The following is an 18,197-nucleotide window of genomic DNA, read 5'->3' as shown; positions in this document are numbered from 1 at the left end:
GCAACTTTCAAGAAATTGTAATAATAATTGACCACAGCATCCTGTGTCTCCATTAGCCTCCTTCTCTGTTCACCAGCAGCAACACAGACTTAGCCACTTCGCTTGGCTTACTTCTACAACCCTTTTAAATAGGCTTGCCACCAGTCCTTTAAAAAAAGGAATCGTTCCAAATTGGGAATTAAAAGTTGCGTTCCGTATTGAACCAATACAGAATATATATAAATAGATTCATTTTTATGCATTTTAGTGAGTTTAGTTTTGGGGATGTCCCTTTTTTTTCGTCGCCTGTACGAACGCAAGAGGGGTGTGCCTTATTTCTATTTCTGAAAGGTGGCAACCCTACTTTTGAAACAGGTTTAAAATTACTGCCGCATTTATTTCAGTAAAAGACAATAAAAGTAGACGAAGTGAGCTGACCTTTCTCTTGGTAGCAGTTGCTGCTGTTGTAGCCTCAAACTCTTTGTGTTCATTTACGTCTTGAAATGTTTTATCAGGTTCGAGGTATTGTAACTGGCCGATTTAACGCCACCTCTCGAAACTTTCAGGCCGCAAATCTTGCATGCTGTCATTTTACTCGACAGAGATTATAAATTGAAATATGTCCAGACTGCCGACATTTTCTTCTCATAGTTTGTTTTTCCTACATATGAAAAAGCTGCCCCGGCACTGGTTAAGAGCGGCTATTGGCCAGCTCTCACTGGTCTGGAGCAGGCCAATAGCAAGAGCTGCATGGCATGCAAAGTGATCATATGTATGTATATGAAGTAGTAGTGAGCGTCAGGAGAAAATAAGAATGCGGTCAAGTGTTATAAAACTGGACCGGTAAATGGTATCGGCGGCCTCTTTGTTGGTACTCACCGATACTACCATTTCAGGCCGGATCACCCCCCCCCCCCCCCCCCCCCCCCGCAGATTCCGGTATCGGGGCATCTTTAGTTTTTAACCATGCAAAATGCTAAGAAATTGAATGAACTCTTCTTTATACCTGTTGAATTAACCAACAACTGCTCACCCCTATAGCTTTGTATGCAAAAATTTGGCCAATACCAGAAAAATCCTATCAAAACAGAGTACTAATAAATAATAGCGCTTTCATATTCTTCTTCTAAAGTAGATGAAAACAAAAACCTATTGATGCTTGCTGATCTGAAATATTGTAAGATTCTGCTGTCACGTTTTCATACAAATCCGGAGGTTCCACATTTTCACACACACCTTCACAGTAATCGCTCCACACAACACCACCAGGCGTGTTCATTGTGTTATAATCATAGCATCCTGTTTGTGACTTGCTGACATCAGTTCCTGTTTCCTCTTTGATTATAACAAAAAAAAAAAAAAAAAAAAGAATAAAATAAATATGCAGAGCATGCAGCAAGGGCTGACTGATTTTCTCACGCACAGGTTTCTTATCAGGAAACGACAGGGCAAACAAGAGGACTAATCAACTCCTGTTGTGGGGGATATTGTTTTAAAAGAAGGGGAAACTGAAATTGAGCATGACGCTAAAATCTCATCGATTATCACTAGGTGTCAGTAACGAGCCCATGTGCACAGGAAACGTTACTCCTGCACAACCTGTGCACAATGGTTTTACATTATAATTCAAGCGGTCCGTGGTTGTGGAAAATCATGATTCAGCGCTTGGATTGGGTCTCAAGTGTCCAATGAGCCAGGCATTAGGGGTGCCTTGCAATCAAAGTAAGTCAAGGCCAGATTGTCAAATGTATGGATGTAAGGCTATCCCAAGTGATGCTGTGCTGTTTTAAGAAGGGTACAGGAATACTTTAAATCAGGCCTAATTTGAGCATTTTCCCTCCCCATCCTTGCTGATTTTCAGATGTCTTCAAGATAGATTATATGAAGAGTGATACCCCATCACACACCCAAACTTTATTTGCTCGGAAAAGGGTGGTCAGGAGGTCATCCAATCATACATGTCCTATACTGCGTATCCAGTTCTTGATCACACAGAGCGAGTTCTGTTACTTGCATTTTCCTTTTCTAAATACGACGCAAGCTTTAGGCGGTTTGCTTGGGAATGCAATCATCCAAAGACAGTTGTGGTCAAAGGTTTACATACACTTGTAAAGAGGATTCATGTAATGGCTCTCTTGGGTGTCTAGTTATTTATACAACTGATTTTTCTATGATAGAGTGATTGGAACAGGTACGGTACTATTTTGTCCCAAAAAAAAAAAAAAAAAAAAAAAAATTCAAAGATTTTTGTTTTTAATTTACTTTATTATGGGTTAACAGAACAAAATGACCAGATCTGCTGGGGTCAAGAGTTCATATCAGACAACACTAATATTTGGTTACATGTCTTTTGGCCATTTTCACTTCAATATGAACTTTTGGTAGCCATCCACAAGCTCCTGATCACCTTCTGGTTGAAACTTACACCACGCCCCTTGACGGAATTGGTGCAGTTCAGTTAAATTTGTTAGCTTTCTAACAATTACCTGTTTCTTCAACATGGGCCACGTGTTCTCAATGGGTTTTAAGTCAGATCTTTGGGAAGCTTTTTCTGAAACCTTAATTGTAGCCTGATTCAGCCATTCCTTTACCACTTCCGTCATTGTCCTGTTTGAATACCCACCTGCGCCCAAGACCCAACTTTCGGCCGGATGATCTTCGGTTACCTTGAATAATTTGAAAGTAATGTCACCTGCTTCTGTATGCTACTTAACAAACTATTACAAACTGTATGTTTTAATTGCAGGGGCTTAGATGAAAGTTTCATTCCGCAGTGGTTATTTTCCAAAGACTTCAAAGAACCAAACAACTGCCACATGACTGTCTACTAAACGTGTCATTTGTAAATATAACGTTATTGATCAAAATCGTTGTTTTGGAGATTTGATTATAATTCCTTAATCCATTCTAAAGTGTCCAGTCGAACTTTATTTCAATGCTGACGATTTTGGATTGTCCAACAAGCGTTAATAAATGTGTTAGATGCTAAATCAACATTAAAAACGACTTCAAATAATCAAAATTGCTGTGGTCTGTAGTTGTATGCTAGGAAAAATTCATAGCCATATAAAATTTTCTGATGCAATGTCTTCGTGAATTTCTTATGCCTGCTCTGAAACGCTAAGAAAGATTGCATCAGCCGCACGTTTTGAAAGACACTACAGTTAGCCAATCGTATTTGAAGTAGTCCTAACTGACAGCTCAATGGCCAATTATTCTAGGCCAAAGGGTGTCAATTTTACGAGTGTTTCAAGCCAATGAGATGTCGAATTGGTTAAAGGAACTCCCTTTTTCGGCGTTAAGGAATCTGATTGGTTACAAAATAACTCCCAAAGGAAGCTCGTCATTCCTATTGGTTTATGGGTAAACCTGGTTCAGCCTACCCTCACTGAAGTGTATAAATACATGAGTGCGCCTTCGTGATTACGTCGAGAACACCCTTGACAGAAGATATTAGGAAATAGGCGACTATTTTAGGTACTTCTTTATCACTTTTGAGGTCTGTACGCGTTATAACAGTGTATTTGGTCGGTGTAGCAGCTGGCCGAAACCGTTCTTCTTTCATTTGTGACGCGTCGTTAGGCCCCGAGCGGCTACCAGCACCATGGATTTTTAAAAGGCAGTATGCGGCAACTGTAATTGCAATGGCAATGCATCGGCAAAACCTCCTGCGCACCCGCGTCCTCGCAACTGCCAAGCAGTTGGGCTCCAGTACCGCTCGCGGTATACCATCGAGCCAACCGGTACCACTGCTGCTGGACCGGAGGAAGCTAACGTTCCTAGCCAGCTAGTTAAGAGCGCGAGGCTTGAGAAATTCCATCCATACTTTCTATCTCGTCATTAACATCTTAAACGTCGTGAGTAATAAACAAAATGAAGCCTCAAGACATCATCGCCGCAAAGAGCAGCAGCCTGTGGATCTTCGGCTACGGCTCGCTTGTGTGGAAGCCCGATTTCAAGTACAAGCGGAGCAAAGTGGGCTTCATTCGAGGCTACAAGAGACGTTTCTGGCACGGGGACAACTTCCACCGCGGCAGCGATGAGCTGGTAAGTATTAGTTTTGAAAATTGACTTCGTGAGTTTTTTTATTCCCTAAGGGTGTTGGCTCATGCGTGTCCTCATCTTCTCTCTACAGCCCGCAAGAGTGGTGACGTTGATTCCAGATGATGACGTAAGTAGCTCACTTCCGTATCCATGATAGTTTGACTTGCAAATGTCTCCAGATACGAACTGTCATTTTTTAGTTTTACTGTACAACCAAAGAATTCAGCACTACAATATAGTGGCAAGATTTTCCAGTGACAATTTTGGAGACTGGCCTTAAAAAATAACGTTCCAGCCTTTGATTTCAACAATATATACATCTTGAAATGATGAAATAAAACCAGTTGAGCTGTAAAAGTGCTGAAATGTTTTTTTTTGTTTTTTTTTTTGATCATGTTGACTTCTTCCCATTTCAGGCAAGCACGTGGGGTGTAGCTTTTGAGGTGAGCGGCGCCCAGGTGGAGGCGGCCCTGGAGTATCTGAACGTGCGCGAGGCTGTGCGCGGGGGGTACAACAGCGAGATGGTTATGTTCCACCCGGAAGACAACAGTCCATCCGTGCCGGCGCTGCTGTACATCGCCACCACCGACAACCCATTGTACATGGGGCCCGCCACGCCAGCGGAGATCGGTGCCCGCATTGCTGTGTGCGAGGGTCGCACAGGCCACAACCTGGAGTACCTGCTACGGCTGGCCGCCTTCATGCGCACCAGCTGCCCGCATGTGGAGGACCACCACCTTTACGCCGTCGAGTCAGCGGCGCTGGCTGTGGTCACCTACTTGTTGGAGGCCCAGTAGCTTGTGAATACGCACCTAAGGCTCCTCTAGTAGTCTGTGTTGTTCAACTAATAACACTATTATGCCATCATTGCACTGTAACATTAAATCGTTGTTTTTAATTTTTTGCACAGTTCTGTCCATGTTATGAATCTGCACATGCATTCAAACAAATGGTTGTTACAACAGTGAGCTGTGTGGGAATAAAACAATCTAAAAATCTAGCTACTGTGGTGTTTTATAGGTATCCTACGGGCTGTTTACATGGTGACACTACGACACAAGACTCAACAATCGTGTAGCTGAGTATCCTCACCTTTACATGGTGAAGGCAAACTTTTGATTCCAGCCTCCAAACCGGAACGATTCAGTTGAGGGGACTGCGGCGCAACCATATGAAGACATTGACCGATACAGATTAGTAGAGGAGGCGATATTCATTAGCAGTAAAGTAACACTGAACTTCATTGAATCACACAAACAGAAAATAACAGCTCCGGAAGTGCCTGAATTTCCTAGACTCAGAAATACCTCTTTTAAGTTAAATTATGAAATTTTTCCACAGAAAATACAACAAAAATACTGGGAGTTCTCAGGCTCCGCGTAGTCGTCGTTCCCCAAGATACTAAACCCCACGTTGCGCTGGTGCTGCATCACTAGTAGGTAGATGATATAGTGTGAAGTGCTTTGAGGGCCTTAAAAAGGTGCATTACAAGTATAACTCCATTTACCATTACAATTTAACAAATCAGAGGCAGAGTGAATGCAGGACAGGCGTGGCTCCATCTGAGCCGAAATAACCCACTTTTAAATTTTTTTTCATATTGGCTGGTCAGATTTAAAAAAAAAAAAAAAAAAGACCGAAACCAATCAATGTAAAATCTCCAAATATCGACCCCGATAGTCGGCTCAGCTGACAATCTGTCCATCTCTTAATATGAATGGAACACTCTCACTCCGATGACATCGGCACTCACACACGTCACTTTGAGCATGCACAGTCGCTGCTAGTAAACATTCAAAATAGCAAACATGGCGGATCGGCGGCTTCAATTTACTGTTTTTATAATATTTTAAATTTATATTTTAAACATTGTGTTTTGGTGCCTTTTAAAGCAAAAGGGGGGGCATGGACGCCATTGCTTCAAGTGGGTGGGTACATCATCTTCCAGGCTGAGGAGAATGTTGTCAAGGAAGTGCATTATGGCATTAGTTCGAATGGAGACGGAACCATGTAAATGCAAACATGAAATTTGTCGTATTCTTTGAGCGTCACCATGTAAACAGCCCCTCAGATTCATGGCTACACCAATTTACTTCGTGAGATTCACTGAGAGCACTTTGTAGGAATTAATAGCACTATGAAATCAATTTGATAGTTTATAAGACGTTATTCTGAAAACCATTGGAAAGGATTTGAGGCCGATACAAAAATGTGATGAGGGAAACCATACTTCAGTTAATAAAGATGTTGCTAGAGTTAAAGAATGGTTTTGTGACCAAAACTTCACGTTGCATTTTTGCATATTTTAGTCATGAAATTCTATGACATTTTTATAAATCCCATTTGCCTTATTTACCATTTGATCTTGGATTGCCTTTTTTTTCCCTCCATAAAACATTAACTGAAACTAAATTAATTTCATCTGTGAGGTTGCTTTGTATATCAAATTGGATGCAGGCCAGTAGCGTTAAGATCAGTTTGCACAAAATATTTAATTAGCCCCTTAGGAAGGTTGTGTGATATTGTATTTTTGCGCACCCCAGTAAACTTGAATTATGAACAAAACATTTTTAGAAGTTTCTCATTTTAAACTGCACTTACCACCTGTTTGCAGTTAGCAGGCTCTGAGCAGGTTCTTGTTGGTGTTGTGTAGTAGTTTTCTTCCGAAAACAAATGCACATTTAAAGGAAATCAATAAAATTATTCGTCCCAAATAGTCACTAGTTTTTCAAACTGCTTTGAATACTTGTGGAGAAAATATTATACGTACCATTCAAAGCATATCCAAACATAGAACCACGAATGTATTAATACATTGTGACTGCAATTGGCTACCAATGCTAATAATGCAAGGCAGGTGGTGCGACCTGAGCGAGACGCCATCTTGAAAACAGTTAGGAATTGTGGGAAATGAAGTCTGCCATAAATAATAAATCCAACGTTTGTATTTTTCCGTTTCAGCAATTTTCATAAATGCTTTTATCTGTTTCTTCTACAGTTCCTAAATAAACAGAATCAAATCACATGAAAAAGTAACAATGACATTTTAATTTTCTTCATCTACAATCCAAAAAAACATGTTAAAGGTCTCAAAAAGTGCTTATTTACACACATATTTCAAATATTTTTATGTGTCCATTGATATTAATAGTTTGCAGTCCTCAGCTTGTTACACTTCTAAACAAACATTGTAATAGTCCTTCTCACATGATACACATGACCGATTTAGCACTTTTATTTCCACGCAACACTTTGTTAGTAAAACAAGACACATTTGTTCATTTAATTTATACACGTGACCTATAAAAATAGACGTGCAAATATGGTAGAGAGGCAGAGATGACCTCACCCTCGTCATTATGTACAGTTATATATATATTTATAGGATAGAGGGGATCAACTACTTGTCACATTTTTAACACTACCCTATGATGGGCACTCACACAACAGAATAAATGAGCCATCTTTTTCAAGCACATGAGCTGCACCCTCCAGTTATGTATATACAGTATATAACGAAATCGATATAATGTACAATAGTTTTACAAATTAATGTCCTATTCACAGTTATGGCAAATTGACTACTCTCAACTAAAATAACTTAATTAATAAACTACTAACTCTTCGCCTTGAAATCATTCGTTTTCTATTAGCAGCATCTCACATTAGTCAGTAGACCCTCATTTTGGAACATTAGACTATAAAATATATTTTTTTTAAACTGCTGGTTTGAGTGTCTAAATTTGTGAAGATCTGCTGTTTGTCTTGATGGATATAAAAATAGGTGCTTTAAGTAAAAAATCTGCAGAATTATAGGAGTCAGTATTGAAATGCAGGGTGGTCCGCAAATGGGACTCATTAAATAACCGAAGGGAAGGATGAGGGTTGCTGACGTATAAGGAAGGCGTGGCTCAGTGTATTGGACAGCCCTTGGGATTCCAGAGTAATCTGGAGACCACATTAAAGAGAAGCCTGAAAGGTTTGTGATTTGTGACCATAATCAGTGTGTCTGAGCATGAAATAAATACTATACTGCTGAAGGTTTAGGCACGGCAGGGTAGAGTGTGGTCAAGGATCACAGTGAGACTAGGTCAGTTGAGTAGTATAGTGGGAGTGCACTCAGAACTCCGATGAGTGTATCGCTGTGGTCATTTGCTCTTCCTGACAAGGTTATGTTGGCCATGAAGCAGCTGCTTGCCTGGGCATGGAGCTGTGGATGCGCCTATGCCCTTGGTTTGCGGAGAGGAGCCTCTAGCGGGGTTAAAGGCAGGGCTGCTGCCAGAACGACCCACGGAAGGCTGCAGGGGGTTTGACACGGACAGGCCTGCTGGAAGAGGAGCCCAATTTTAAAAAGAGCTTCAACAACAGTCTCTGTGTTTTCCATGTAAAGCAGGGTTGCAATAGCAATGGAAAAATGGAGTCACATTGTCATTAAGACATTTCCATCAAACCAACCTTTAGAAACACTGTATCCGTACGCGGCATACGCTGCTGCAGAGGCTGCCGCCGCACCAGCCATTGCCCCCGCCATTGCTGCCGCGCTTCCCGCCGTTGACTTACGCCCGCGCCCTTTACCTCCAGATTTGGGCCCGCCTCCAGATCCTTTAGGGCGCCCTCTACTCCTGCCGGACCGCCCTCTCCCAGGACTGATGGTGTCTGTTGAAATGCCTGAATGAAAGAGAACATTTAGAAACAGAGAGAAAAGGGCAGAACTCTTTTTTTCTGTAATATTTGCATTTTTTCCTTAAATTTGTATTAGTTTTTCATAACATTTACTATGCTCTTTCCCAAAATGATCGATTTTTGGCCTGTTGCACTGAGATTTTATTTATATAATATGTACATTTTTCACGTAATGTTTTGATTTTTCCTTTTTTGTGCAATGTGGGGATTTTCTCCCATATTTTTTTCTCCCTGCGGATATTTGTATATTTTCATTTTATGTTTTTGTACTTTGTTTAATGTTGCTCTACATTTGTCTCATATTTTACTCATATTTTGATATTTTTGTCACATTTTTTCTTAAAAGACCAAGATTGTCCTATTTTGGTTTTCAAAAGTTCTTCCAACTGGTCTATCCTTCATATTTTCTATAATTTCCTTATAGTTGTGCCATAATCGAGCTGCTTGACTGGACGCTTAGTCACTAAACCCAGATTGTTGACTGTGTTATTCTACACTTTTGATGTATGTTCCATGCCTGAATGTGCGTCTTTAGTTGTATGGGGGACGGGAAACTGATAAGCATATGCTTCATCTCGTCCGCCTTTGTCGTCTTCTTCGGTTTCTTTGGGCAAATCATATCACATTTTGAAATTGTCAATGATTGTCAATGATACCGATGATGATGACAATAAAAAATTCCATAATATTTTGTATTTAGCATCTATTACATAGTGAAACTTTATGAATTTAATCTGTTCAGTGACTCCAATTAGGAACTAAAATATTCATGAATCTACGTAAAGTTCACCACTGAAATAAATGGAAATGCCATTAAAAAGCCTTTATTCCATTAGAACCTTCAAAAAAATAGCATGCGGTTGTCCAGGACTTTGCACAGAATTGTGCATCAACATAGAAAAAGGAAAAGAAGGGATTTTTTCTGCATTTTCCACATTGTCAGGTACTATTGTGTGTCAATACAGCAGAGGATTCCCCCGGTCACTGGTCTAAAACTTCTCTTTCCAAATGCTGGTAGCTTTAGACAAGGGCCTAAGAGTGGCTACTTCTTGGAGTTCAAAAATTGAAGTGTGGACCTTAATCGATGAAGTACTTACTTCAAATAATCGAGTAATCGGATAAGAACATAAAAAATTAATATACCTGAGTTGAGCCTCAAACTGTAAAAAAAAAAAAAAAAAAATCAAAAAATCTATCTAAGTACAACAAAAGAACAAATTGGATAACTTGCATAGCAAACTGCCGCTAGCTTTAATGCTATAAAATCCTAACTTTTTATTTACAATGCTCTTAACAAATGGTTCAAACACATATTCCCACAAAGAGCAGCTAAATATACAGTACCTATAACCTAATTATAACCTAATTTGAAGATTGCACTTTCAAAAGAGCATTAAATGCGAAAACAAAATAAAATTGCTAACTTTTTTTACAATGCTCTTGACAAACCGTTGAAACACCTACAGTATAAACTAAATTACGAATGCATTAAAACCATTACCTCAAACAAAAACTTAGCTTATGTTGGTCTGAACAGGGAGCAGCTGGATTCAGCCATGTGAAGTGAGTTAAGTCATATTCACTGTTGCCACTAGAGGGCAGTGTATCCACCAAAATCAATAAAACTAAATCCAACACTTTCAAAACAAACCATTACAACGCCACTTTATTAAAACGAATACTCAAAGCAGCAAAATGTAATTCAAATCTTTTTTTCTATCCAAATTATTCAAGTTAATCGATTAATTGTTGCAGCACTAGGACCAAGCATGTCTTGAGATCTTTTGAGAGTTTTTTTTCAAATGATGCAATATAGCGACGATGTGAAGAATGAACCGCCATTTACTGGCTCACCGTTCATGTTGTCCGAGACAGATCCCGACACAGAGGCGGGGGAGTTGGTGGCGCGCGACTGCTGCGCAGAGGACAGCGGCTCGTCCACGATGACTAGCATGTCGTTGCTGCTCTCGTCAGCGTCCGGCGGCAGCGACCCGGGCTGGAGCTCGCTGCTCAGCGAGATCTGGTGGCCGAAAGGAGCACACAGAGACATACACACAGGCTGGGGGTCAGGATACATACATAGGGTTGCAGGGACAGCAAAAGGGAGTCATTGACCCGTAGACAGGTTGGTGAAGGGAGCAAAGAAGATAATATCAAGAAGATGGAAGGAGGATGTGAGAAGCAGAATTTTCAAGCACAAAATGCCAAATGAGACACATGAGGTGAATTTGTACATGCGAGTCATGAGTTCGCAAAGCCCCTTCGGCCTCACCTCGCTAAACGGGCTGGGCATGGCGGAGTCCATCTCCACGCTGATGAAGGAGTCGTCCCCATCCGCCGACAAGTTGGAATTGTCAGCTGAGGGCGCGTGCAATAATACTAAGTTGGCCTCCTTCCTCTTCTTGCTCTCAGATTCCTCCGTCTTCTTCTGCCATACAGAAGGAACAAAGTGTTCAGACTATGAAATGCTTTGCCCATCGGTCTCAGACAGGTGTTTCCGATTAAATCTAATGGATGGTAATGTTCTATCAATTTGAAACCCTAGCAGTCATACTTTTTCAGCGTATTTCTCCCTCTTCCTTTTGCGCTCCTTCACCTTGCTGCTCTCCTCCTGCTGTCGCTTCTCCTCCTGTCTCTGACGCACTGCGTACAGAAATGTGAATTTTAAAAAAACAACAACAACAATTTAGATCTTATGTTTAAAACCAATAATACCCCTTACGTTTCTTCTCCAGCTCGTCATCATCCAGCAGGAGGCTGACCACCTCTTTGGGTTTAAGCGTATCAGGTTTGAAGTTACCTCCAGATATTACCACCCTTTGGATCTAACCACAGAAAAAATATCAATGTAGCATTTCATCAGCAAAGATTGACATCTTCTTGGTGCCAAACCTCGCTCTTCTCCTTGGCCCGCTGCAGGATACGCTCCTCGATGCTCCCCTGACAGATGAGTCGATACACGGTCACCTGCTTGGTTTGACCCAGCCGGTGGGCCCGGTCCATAGCCTGCTGGTCAACGGTAGGGTTCCAGTCGCTGTCGTAGAAGATGACCTGGAGGATGGGTTATTCAGAAAATGTCAAAGGCTAGCGTTTGCATTTGACGAAATCTTCAAAATGTAACTCACAGTGTCTGCGGCAGTCAGGTTAATGCCGAGTCCACCGGCTCTGGTACTGAGCAGGAAGACAAAGATGTCTGTCCTAATCGGGGACAAGAAGAAAGGAAGACAAAGACGGTTAAAACTATTTTAAACTGGGGATAATTGATACATCTAAGACAGTGGTGCATTTGTGTCACAATTGGAGTTTGGATTTATCATTGAAAGACAACGCCGTGACGAATGTACACTCACCGACTTTGGAAATCTGCCACCATGTCTCTGCGCTCGGAAATCTTTGAAGATCCGTCAAGGCGCATGTAAGTGTGCTTGCGGTATACCATGTATTCCTGGAATGCACACAATAGTGTAGATAAGAAATATTTCCTGTTGAAAAAATGTTTAAGGAGAATCAGCTATTTAAGAACCGCTGGCTTCCAAAAAAATATGTTGTACAGTTGTGGTCAAAAGTTTACATACACTTGTGAAGAACATAATGTCATGGCTTCTTGAGTGCCCAGTTATTTCTACAACTCTGATTTTTCTCCGATAGAGTGACTGGAACACATACTTCTTTGTCACAAAAAACATTCATGAAGTTTGTTTCTTTTATGACTTTATTATGGGTTAACAGAAAAAGTGATCAAATCTGCTGGGTCAAAATATACATACAGCAACACGAATTAGCAATTTCTTGTGAGTGATTATTGAATTGAACAATCATTGACTTGAACAAGTCAGGAAAGTCACTTGGAGCCATTTCAAAGCAGCTGCAGGTCCCAAGAGCAACAGTGCAAACAGTTGTTTGTAAGTATAAAGTGCATGGCACTGTTTTGTCACTGCCACGATCAGGAAGAAAACGCAAGCTATCACCTGCTGCTGAGAGAAAATTGGTCAGAAGGGTGAAGATTCAACCGAGAATCACCAAAAAGCAGATCTGCCAAGAATTAGAAGCTGCTGGAACACAGGTGTCAGTGTCCACAGTCAAGCATGTTTTGCATCTCCATGGACTGAGAGGCTGCCGTGCAAGAAGGAAGCCCTTGCTCCAAAAGCGGCACCTTAAGGCTCGACTGAAGTTTGCTGCTGATCACATGTACAAAGATAAGACCTTCTGGAGGAAAGTTCTGTGGTCAGACGAAACAAAAATCGAGCTGTTTGGCCACAATGCCCAGCAATATGTTTGGAGGAGGAAAGGTGAGCCCTTTAATCCCAAGTACACCATGCCTACCGTCAAGCACGGTGGTGGTAGTATTATGCTGTGGGGCTGTTTTGCTCCCAATGGAACTGGTGCTTTACAGAGAGTAAATGGGATAATGAAGAAGGAGGATTACCTTCAAATTCTTCAAGATAACCTAACGTCATCAGCCCGAAGACTGGGTCTTGGGCGCAGTTGGGTGTTCCAACAGGACAATGACCCCAAACACACATCAAAAGTGGTAATGGAATGGCTAAATCAGGCTAGAATTAAGGTTTTCGAATGGCTTTCCCAAAGTCCTGACTTAAACCCCATTGAGAAATTGTGGACAATGCTGAAGAAACAAGTCCATGTCATAAAGCCATCAAATTTAACTGAACTGCACCAATTCTGTCAAGAGGAGTGGTCAAAGATTCAACCGGAAGCTTGCCAGAAGCTTGTGGATGGCTACCAAAAGCGCTTAATTGAAGTGAAAATGGCCAAGGGACAGGTTACCAAATATTAGCCCTGCTGTATGTATATTTTTTGACCCAGCAGATTTGATCACTTTTTTCTGTTCACCAATAATAAAGTCATAAAAGAACCAAACTTCATGAATGTTTTTTGTGACAAAGAAGTATCTGTTCCAATCACTCTATCAGAGAAAAATCAGAGCTGTAGAAATAACTGTAAACTCAAGAGAGCCATGACATTATGTTCTTCACAAGTGTATGTAAACTTTTGACCACAACTGTATATAAGCTGTGGTGGATTGAAAGAAGCCACGCCAGCAGTTTTAAATTGAAAACAAAAAACTGCTAATGCTTTCTTTGACGTTGTAGAACTTCAACCATTGTACATTTCAAGTTAATACTTCCCAGCTCATAAAAATGCTGCACTTTTCCTTTCAGAAAATCCACTTGACTCAATAAATAAAGCTAATCTTTTACCAAAACCTCTTTAACACGTCTTCAAAGAATTTTATTTGAGAGTCTCCAGAGTGCATACTTTGATTGTGGTACAACTAAAGACACAATGAAGTCAACATCCTATCCTCCCAGAGGTCTGCCAAGCCGTTTTAGTAGGGCCCCCGAAAGAGCAGGAGGTCAGCGCAAACAGCAGTGATGAGGTGACATGTTGATTTGTCTTTTAAGCGCTCCCTCCGCCCTGCCTTCAAACCTCTGACCTCCCCGCTGTGAAACATGAAGATCAGCATCACATCAAAACTCACTTCCAACTAAAATCATGAAAGTCATCATTTTACACAATTCACCCCCCTCTCCGCCTCTCATCCAGCTCTAAACCCAAGTCATGACAAGGCCTGCTTTCCACTTTCTGGCTGCCATCCCAGCTGCCCCATCTGTTCTGAGTGAAGGCTACATTAGCAGCCATTAGCGCTCGCCAAAACGCCGCCTTTGGATTTTCATTTCCGAAGCCTGTAGCGTTCTCTATTTTTCAACACACCCAGAGGGAGGCCTTTAAAAAACTCACTGGTTTTGTTCTTCTTCTCTTGGGATGACACTAACGAAAGTTGCTATCCGTTATTTGTGGAGAGATCCGCATGAAATTTGGTAGATTTATTATAGGGATGCAAACGACTCAATTCTTGGAGCACGGTTTTGGATGTTTTGCATCAGGGCTGATTAATTAGAATAATTGCAGTCTTAAAGTTGCTACTCTTCAGTTATCCCAAGACTCATCACAATGAAATTTGGTCAGTATATTCTAAGGACGTATACCAGTGGTTCTTAACTAGAGCTGTCCCGACCAAACGAGCACAATATCCAGTCAACGGTTAATGAAGGGTTAAAAAAATATATGCGTGGAAAGTTGAGAATCGCAGAAGCTCGGTGTGCAATAGGGGAAAGCGGCACAAAGCCAGAAAAGCGCACCGATGACCAAAACATTGACTTTAGGGCTGCAGCTATCAAATATTTTAGTAATCGAGTAATCGACTGAAAATTCTATCGATTAATCGAGTAATCGGATAAAACAAATATATTTGTAGGTGAAGAGCAATTATAAATATACATGAAAAACAAGACATTTCATCTAATCTTGAACCATTTTCAGTCAATCAATGTCTTTATTTTCGATCTATATTGTTGAAAACAGTCAACAATTGCATCTCAGATGTAACTAGAATAAAAAAAAAAGACTAATTCACTGCTTTCACTCAAAAAACTTTTAGATCTTATAAAATATATATATATTCTTACCTAAAAATGCCGTTACGCTTGATAACACACATCATTTAAAAGTTAGGATTTTTCCCCACGTGTTTCAATTGAATTTCTATTTGTGTCAAGCCATTTTTAATTTCTAGTTAAGTTTTAAGTTAGTCTAAACTGTAAGTCCTGATAGGATTTTGAGTTTTTGCAGTGTTCAAAATAAATGTATGGTACAGGCTGTATTGGAGCACATTAGGGACCAGTGCCACTTGGTGTTTTATCCAGCAATGACTACTGAGCTAAAATTGATAGTTAGCATTATTAAGTTTTTATTTTACACCCTCATCACTCCACAACGCTATGTTATGTTAAAGCCTGTATGTAAGACACGTTAGCCACACATCGACAGCGGTCATAATCAATAGAAACCTAGCCCTCCACAGGGCTAACGTTACGTGAGCTAGTGACAGTCACGTTAATCTTATTTATTAGCACTTAGCGCTCTTTATTAGCGTTCTACTGCTTTAAGATGGCGGTTTTTTACTAACGCCGCTGACTTTGTCATTTCGCATCTAGTTCAACATACATGTGATCTCTATGAGACGCATCAGACGCTACCCGCTACCAACGTAGCATAGTGCGGGCTAGTATTTGGCAACCTTGGCGTCGTTTGTAGCGGCTGTCGGCCGCAGTAAGTTTTTTTTTTTTTTTTTTTTTTTTTTTTTTTGCCTCTTCCTCTACGCACGTGACATCAGCGCGTTGTCCCGCATTAAAAGTAGTCCGAGCAAAACGTGATGCTTAGAGCTGTCAAAATAAACGATTACTCGAGGTGAATAAAATTACTCGGATCAATTTTTAAACTCGAGTTACTCGAGTTGCTCGAGTATTCGCTTCAGCTGTAATTGACTTATTTCAATGAAACAAAGGAGGGTACACTGTTGTGTACTGTCTCTTCAATGCCAAGCTTGGCTGCACGTCGGCCGTGAATGAACACCTAAAGCGCTGTCACCCAGTTGTAATTTTGGAAGACGACAGGAGACAACAAGCTGGCAGATCGTAAGTCCATCTAACTAATGACATTTTTTATTGAAACTGCTAAGCCTGTATCGTTATGCAATAAGTTCATTTATCGCACGGTAAATAAAAATGAGGGAGGACGTTTTCACCTGCGTTTCATCGCCGAGTGCGTGTGTGCGTACATACATTTGTGCGTGCGTGTACACGTGCGTGTTGATGGCATGAGACACCAGTTCTTTTCACGGATTTTTATTGGTCATCAACACACTGTAGAATTAAAATTTAGACATACAAAATAAGGAAACGCATCTTTATTAAACAAAGTAAACGTTAGCATTGTTACACTGAGGCTAATGGGGGGAAAAAAGACAACCTACTTTAGCCTGCTCTGAAACATTGGCAGTCTTCACCAAACCGCAAACTTGAGGCGACACTTCAAACATGAAAAATCTCTGGTTAACAACATTTGCAAATGTAAAAAAGAAAAAAAAAAAATCTATTACTGACACCACACGCAATGACAAAAAGTGTTTTTTTTGTTTGTTTTTTCGGAGTGTAAAGCTTACGGTTAGCAGTTTAGCGAATGTACTACCGGTGAACATATCAAAATAAAAGCACGTCATGTTCTTCATATAAATAACGATTTCTGGAGTTAATCCCACATACTTCAGAATTAAGATTCTGTACTAAGAATAGCTTTAAAATGACACCCTTTATGAAAAATCTGACTGGCAATTAATAATCATTATAAAATCAATATTATAGTAGCATACTATTGATGCTAGATTTTTTCTTTTTTTTTTTTTTTTTTAAGAATTATTTTGAATCATGTTGAAAAGGAAGTCAGTGTTTTGAATTTGTTTACATCCCATTCTTTTGCACTAGTTAATGCTATCAGCATTTGACCTCATTGTTTATTTGTGATTTGTTATTGTTATATATGTGCCTTAACCTTCCTAAAGGTACCGAACCCCCATGAGTTTCACACGTGCATTAACCGAACCGTTTGGAACCAGAATTTTTTTTTTTTTATATATCAAAGCTAGCAAGCTAAAACCTCAGTGAATTTCCATTCAAATTTCTTCTCATTTAGATAGCATGTTTATAAACAGGCCAAAATGTATGTTTTTATCTTTATGCTTGCTGCACCATCAGACCACTAAACAAAGACTGGCTAAATGTGCCTATCGTATATTTTTCATTCAAATTTGGAAGAATATATCTTATATTGTTCAACATTAAACCTGCTTAGATGCATTAACCTTGAATGTGCTTTTTCTGTCATGTTAACATCTCAAATTATATCAAATTTAATGAAACACTATGCACAGGATGATCGCCAAATTTGTACACAGTTTGTTCATAAAAAATAAAAAAAAAACACATCTACTAGCAAATCCAATAAAGAGTGTTAATCTACAACAAATAATTTTGCCTTCTGATTTGCTTTTCACATTGGAAAATGAAATTAAACTTGATTCATTTCACACCACATCTATTTTTGTTTTCATGTCAACATTCTCATTCTATTGCATCCTTGCCTCACATACTATTTTCATGGTGTAATTTTTTTTCTTTTATGTCAATGCAGTGCACAATCACCCGTAGGTCTGTTGTACTTCCTCATACAAAGTGAGAGTCAACCTTCCACTGAGCAAACCAGCTTCTCCTCCCGTTAGATAGAGGACTAGGAATTGAAACAACTGGAATAAAGTGTGTATATTGGGACTAACCAGTCCAAAACCTGGTCTAAAAAAATTCAGTTAGCATCAAAAAATAGGGCCATGCGTGTCTTTACCTTCACCTTAGACTGACTCACCAAAACTCTGTGGTTCATTCGAACCCAGGTTAAGAACCACTGATGTATACGCATCAATCGTTGGTACCTGATTTTTTATTTTTTTGTCTCAGGGATCAATAAATACATCAATTAACTGCGGACTTATTGTTGCCTGTCAGTTCCGAGTTAGCTAGTAAGTAGAGGTCATGCACGCTCTTCAGTTGTCCTTTTAATGTCGCTGCACTGATGACATG

General features: G+C 40.1%; 3 protein-coding genes across 10 annotated transcripts in view; 1 reads left to right on the top strand and 2 right to left on the bottom strand.

The window, feature by feature from the left end:
* slc25a47a (solute carrier family 25 member 47a) overlaps nucleotides 1–6,890 on the bottom strand; it is a 560,121-nt gene extending 553,231 nt beyond the window's left edge. Inside the window, exons 1-2 of one of the 2 annotated variants that reach the window (XM_057822967.1) lie at nucleotides 6,794–6,890; nucleotides 6,625–6,683 (exon numbers count right to left, since the gene is read on the bottom strand). The gene's annotated coding sequence lies outside the window, so the exon portion shown is untranslated. Of the gene's footprint in view, nucleotides 1–6,624; nucleotides 6,692–6,793 lie in introns of those variants that run through there. The other variant, XM_057822968.1, reaches the window with a different exon arrangement.
* Nucleotides 933–5,023, top strand: chac1 (ChaC, cation transport regulator homolog 1 (E. coli)). 2 transcript variants are annotated; one of them, XM_057822978.1, is made up of 4 exons: nucleotides 933–1,701; nucleotides 1,841–4,026; nucleotides 4,115–4,150; nucleotides 4,440–5,023. In XM_057822978.1, exons 2-4 carry the CDS (start codon nucleotides 3,853–3,855, stop codon nucleotides 4,818–4,820), a joined length of 591 nt encoding a protein of 196 aa, XP_057678961.1. In that variant the 5' UTR covers nucleotides 933–1,701; nucleotides 1,841–3,852; the 3' UTR covers nucleotides 4,821–5,023. The 2 variants fall into 2 exon arrangements, with proteins under 2 accessions (XP_057678961.1, XP_057678960.1); XM_057822977.1 differs by having other exon boundaries at nucleotides 933–4,026.
* A 191-nt stretch (nucleotides 6,891–7,081) lies between the features above and the next one.
* The window catches only part of ino80 (INO80 complex ATPase subunit), a 51,446-nt gene continuing 40,330 nt past the window's right edge, over nucleotides 7,082–18,197 (bottom strand). For 3 of the 6 annotated variants that reach the window (XM_057822956.1, XM_057822955.1, XM_057822957.1), the window contains exons 28-36: nucleotides 12,057–12,151; nucleotides 11,832–11,904; nucleotides 11,599–11,757; nucleotides 11,429–11,531; nucleotides 11,261–11,349; nucleotides 10,979–11,134; nucleotides 10,561–10,765; nucleotides 8,479–8,691; nucleotides 7,082–8,350 (exon numbers count right to left, since the gene is read on the bottom strand). In XM_057822956.1, coding sequence (XP_057678939.1) covers nucleotides 8,172–8,350; nucleotides 8,479–8,691; nucleotides 10,561–10,765; nucleotides 10,979–11,134; nucleotides 11,261–11,349; nucleotides 11,429–11,531; nucleotides 11,599–11,757; nucleotides 11,832–11,904; nucleotides 12,057–12,151 — 1,272 coding nt within the window. In that variant the 3' untranslated portion in view covers nucleotides 7,082–8,171. The remainder of the gene's footprint in view (nucleotides 8,351–8,478; nucleotides 8,692–10,560; nucleotides 10,766–10,978; nucleotides 11,135–11,260; nucleotides 11,350–11,428; nucleotides 11,532–11,598; nucleotides 11,758–11,831; nucleotides 11,905–12,056; nucleotides 12,152–18,197) is intronic. The other 3 variants (XM_057822958.1, XM_057822960.1, XM_057822959.1) reach the window with 3 other exon arrangements.

Source organism: Corythoichthys intestinalis, chromosome 19, assembly GCF_030265065.1.
Source record: "Corythoichthys intestinalis isolate RoL2023-P3 chromosome 19, ASM3026506v1, whole genome shotgun sequence".
Taxonomy (NCBI): domain Eukaryota; kingdom Metazoa; phylum Chordata; class Actinopteri; order Syngnathiformes; family Syngnathidae; genus Corythoichthys; species Corythoichthys intestinalis.
This window is presented reverse-complemented; position numbering and strand designations above follow the sequence as displayed.

Coding starts and splice junctions, on each gene's coding strand:
- chac1 (XM_057822978.1), top strand. CDS start 3,853: ATGAAGCCTCAAGACATCATCGCCGCAAAGAGCAGCAGCCTGTGGATC. Junction 4,027..4,114: donor ACCGCGGCAGCGATGAGCTG/GTAAGTATTAGT, acceptor TTCTCTCTACAG/CCCGCAAGAGTGGTGACGTT. Junction 4,151..4,439: donor CGTTGATTCCAGATGATGAC/GTAAGTAGCTCA, acceptor TTCCCATTTCAG/GCAAGCACGTGGGGTGTAGC.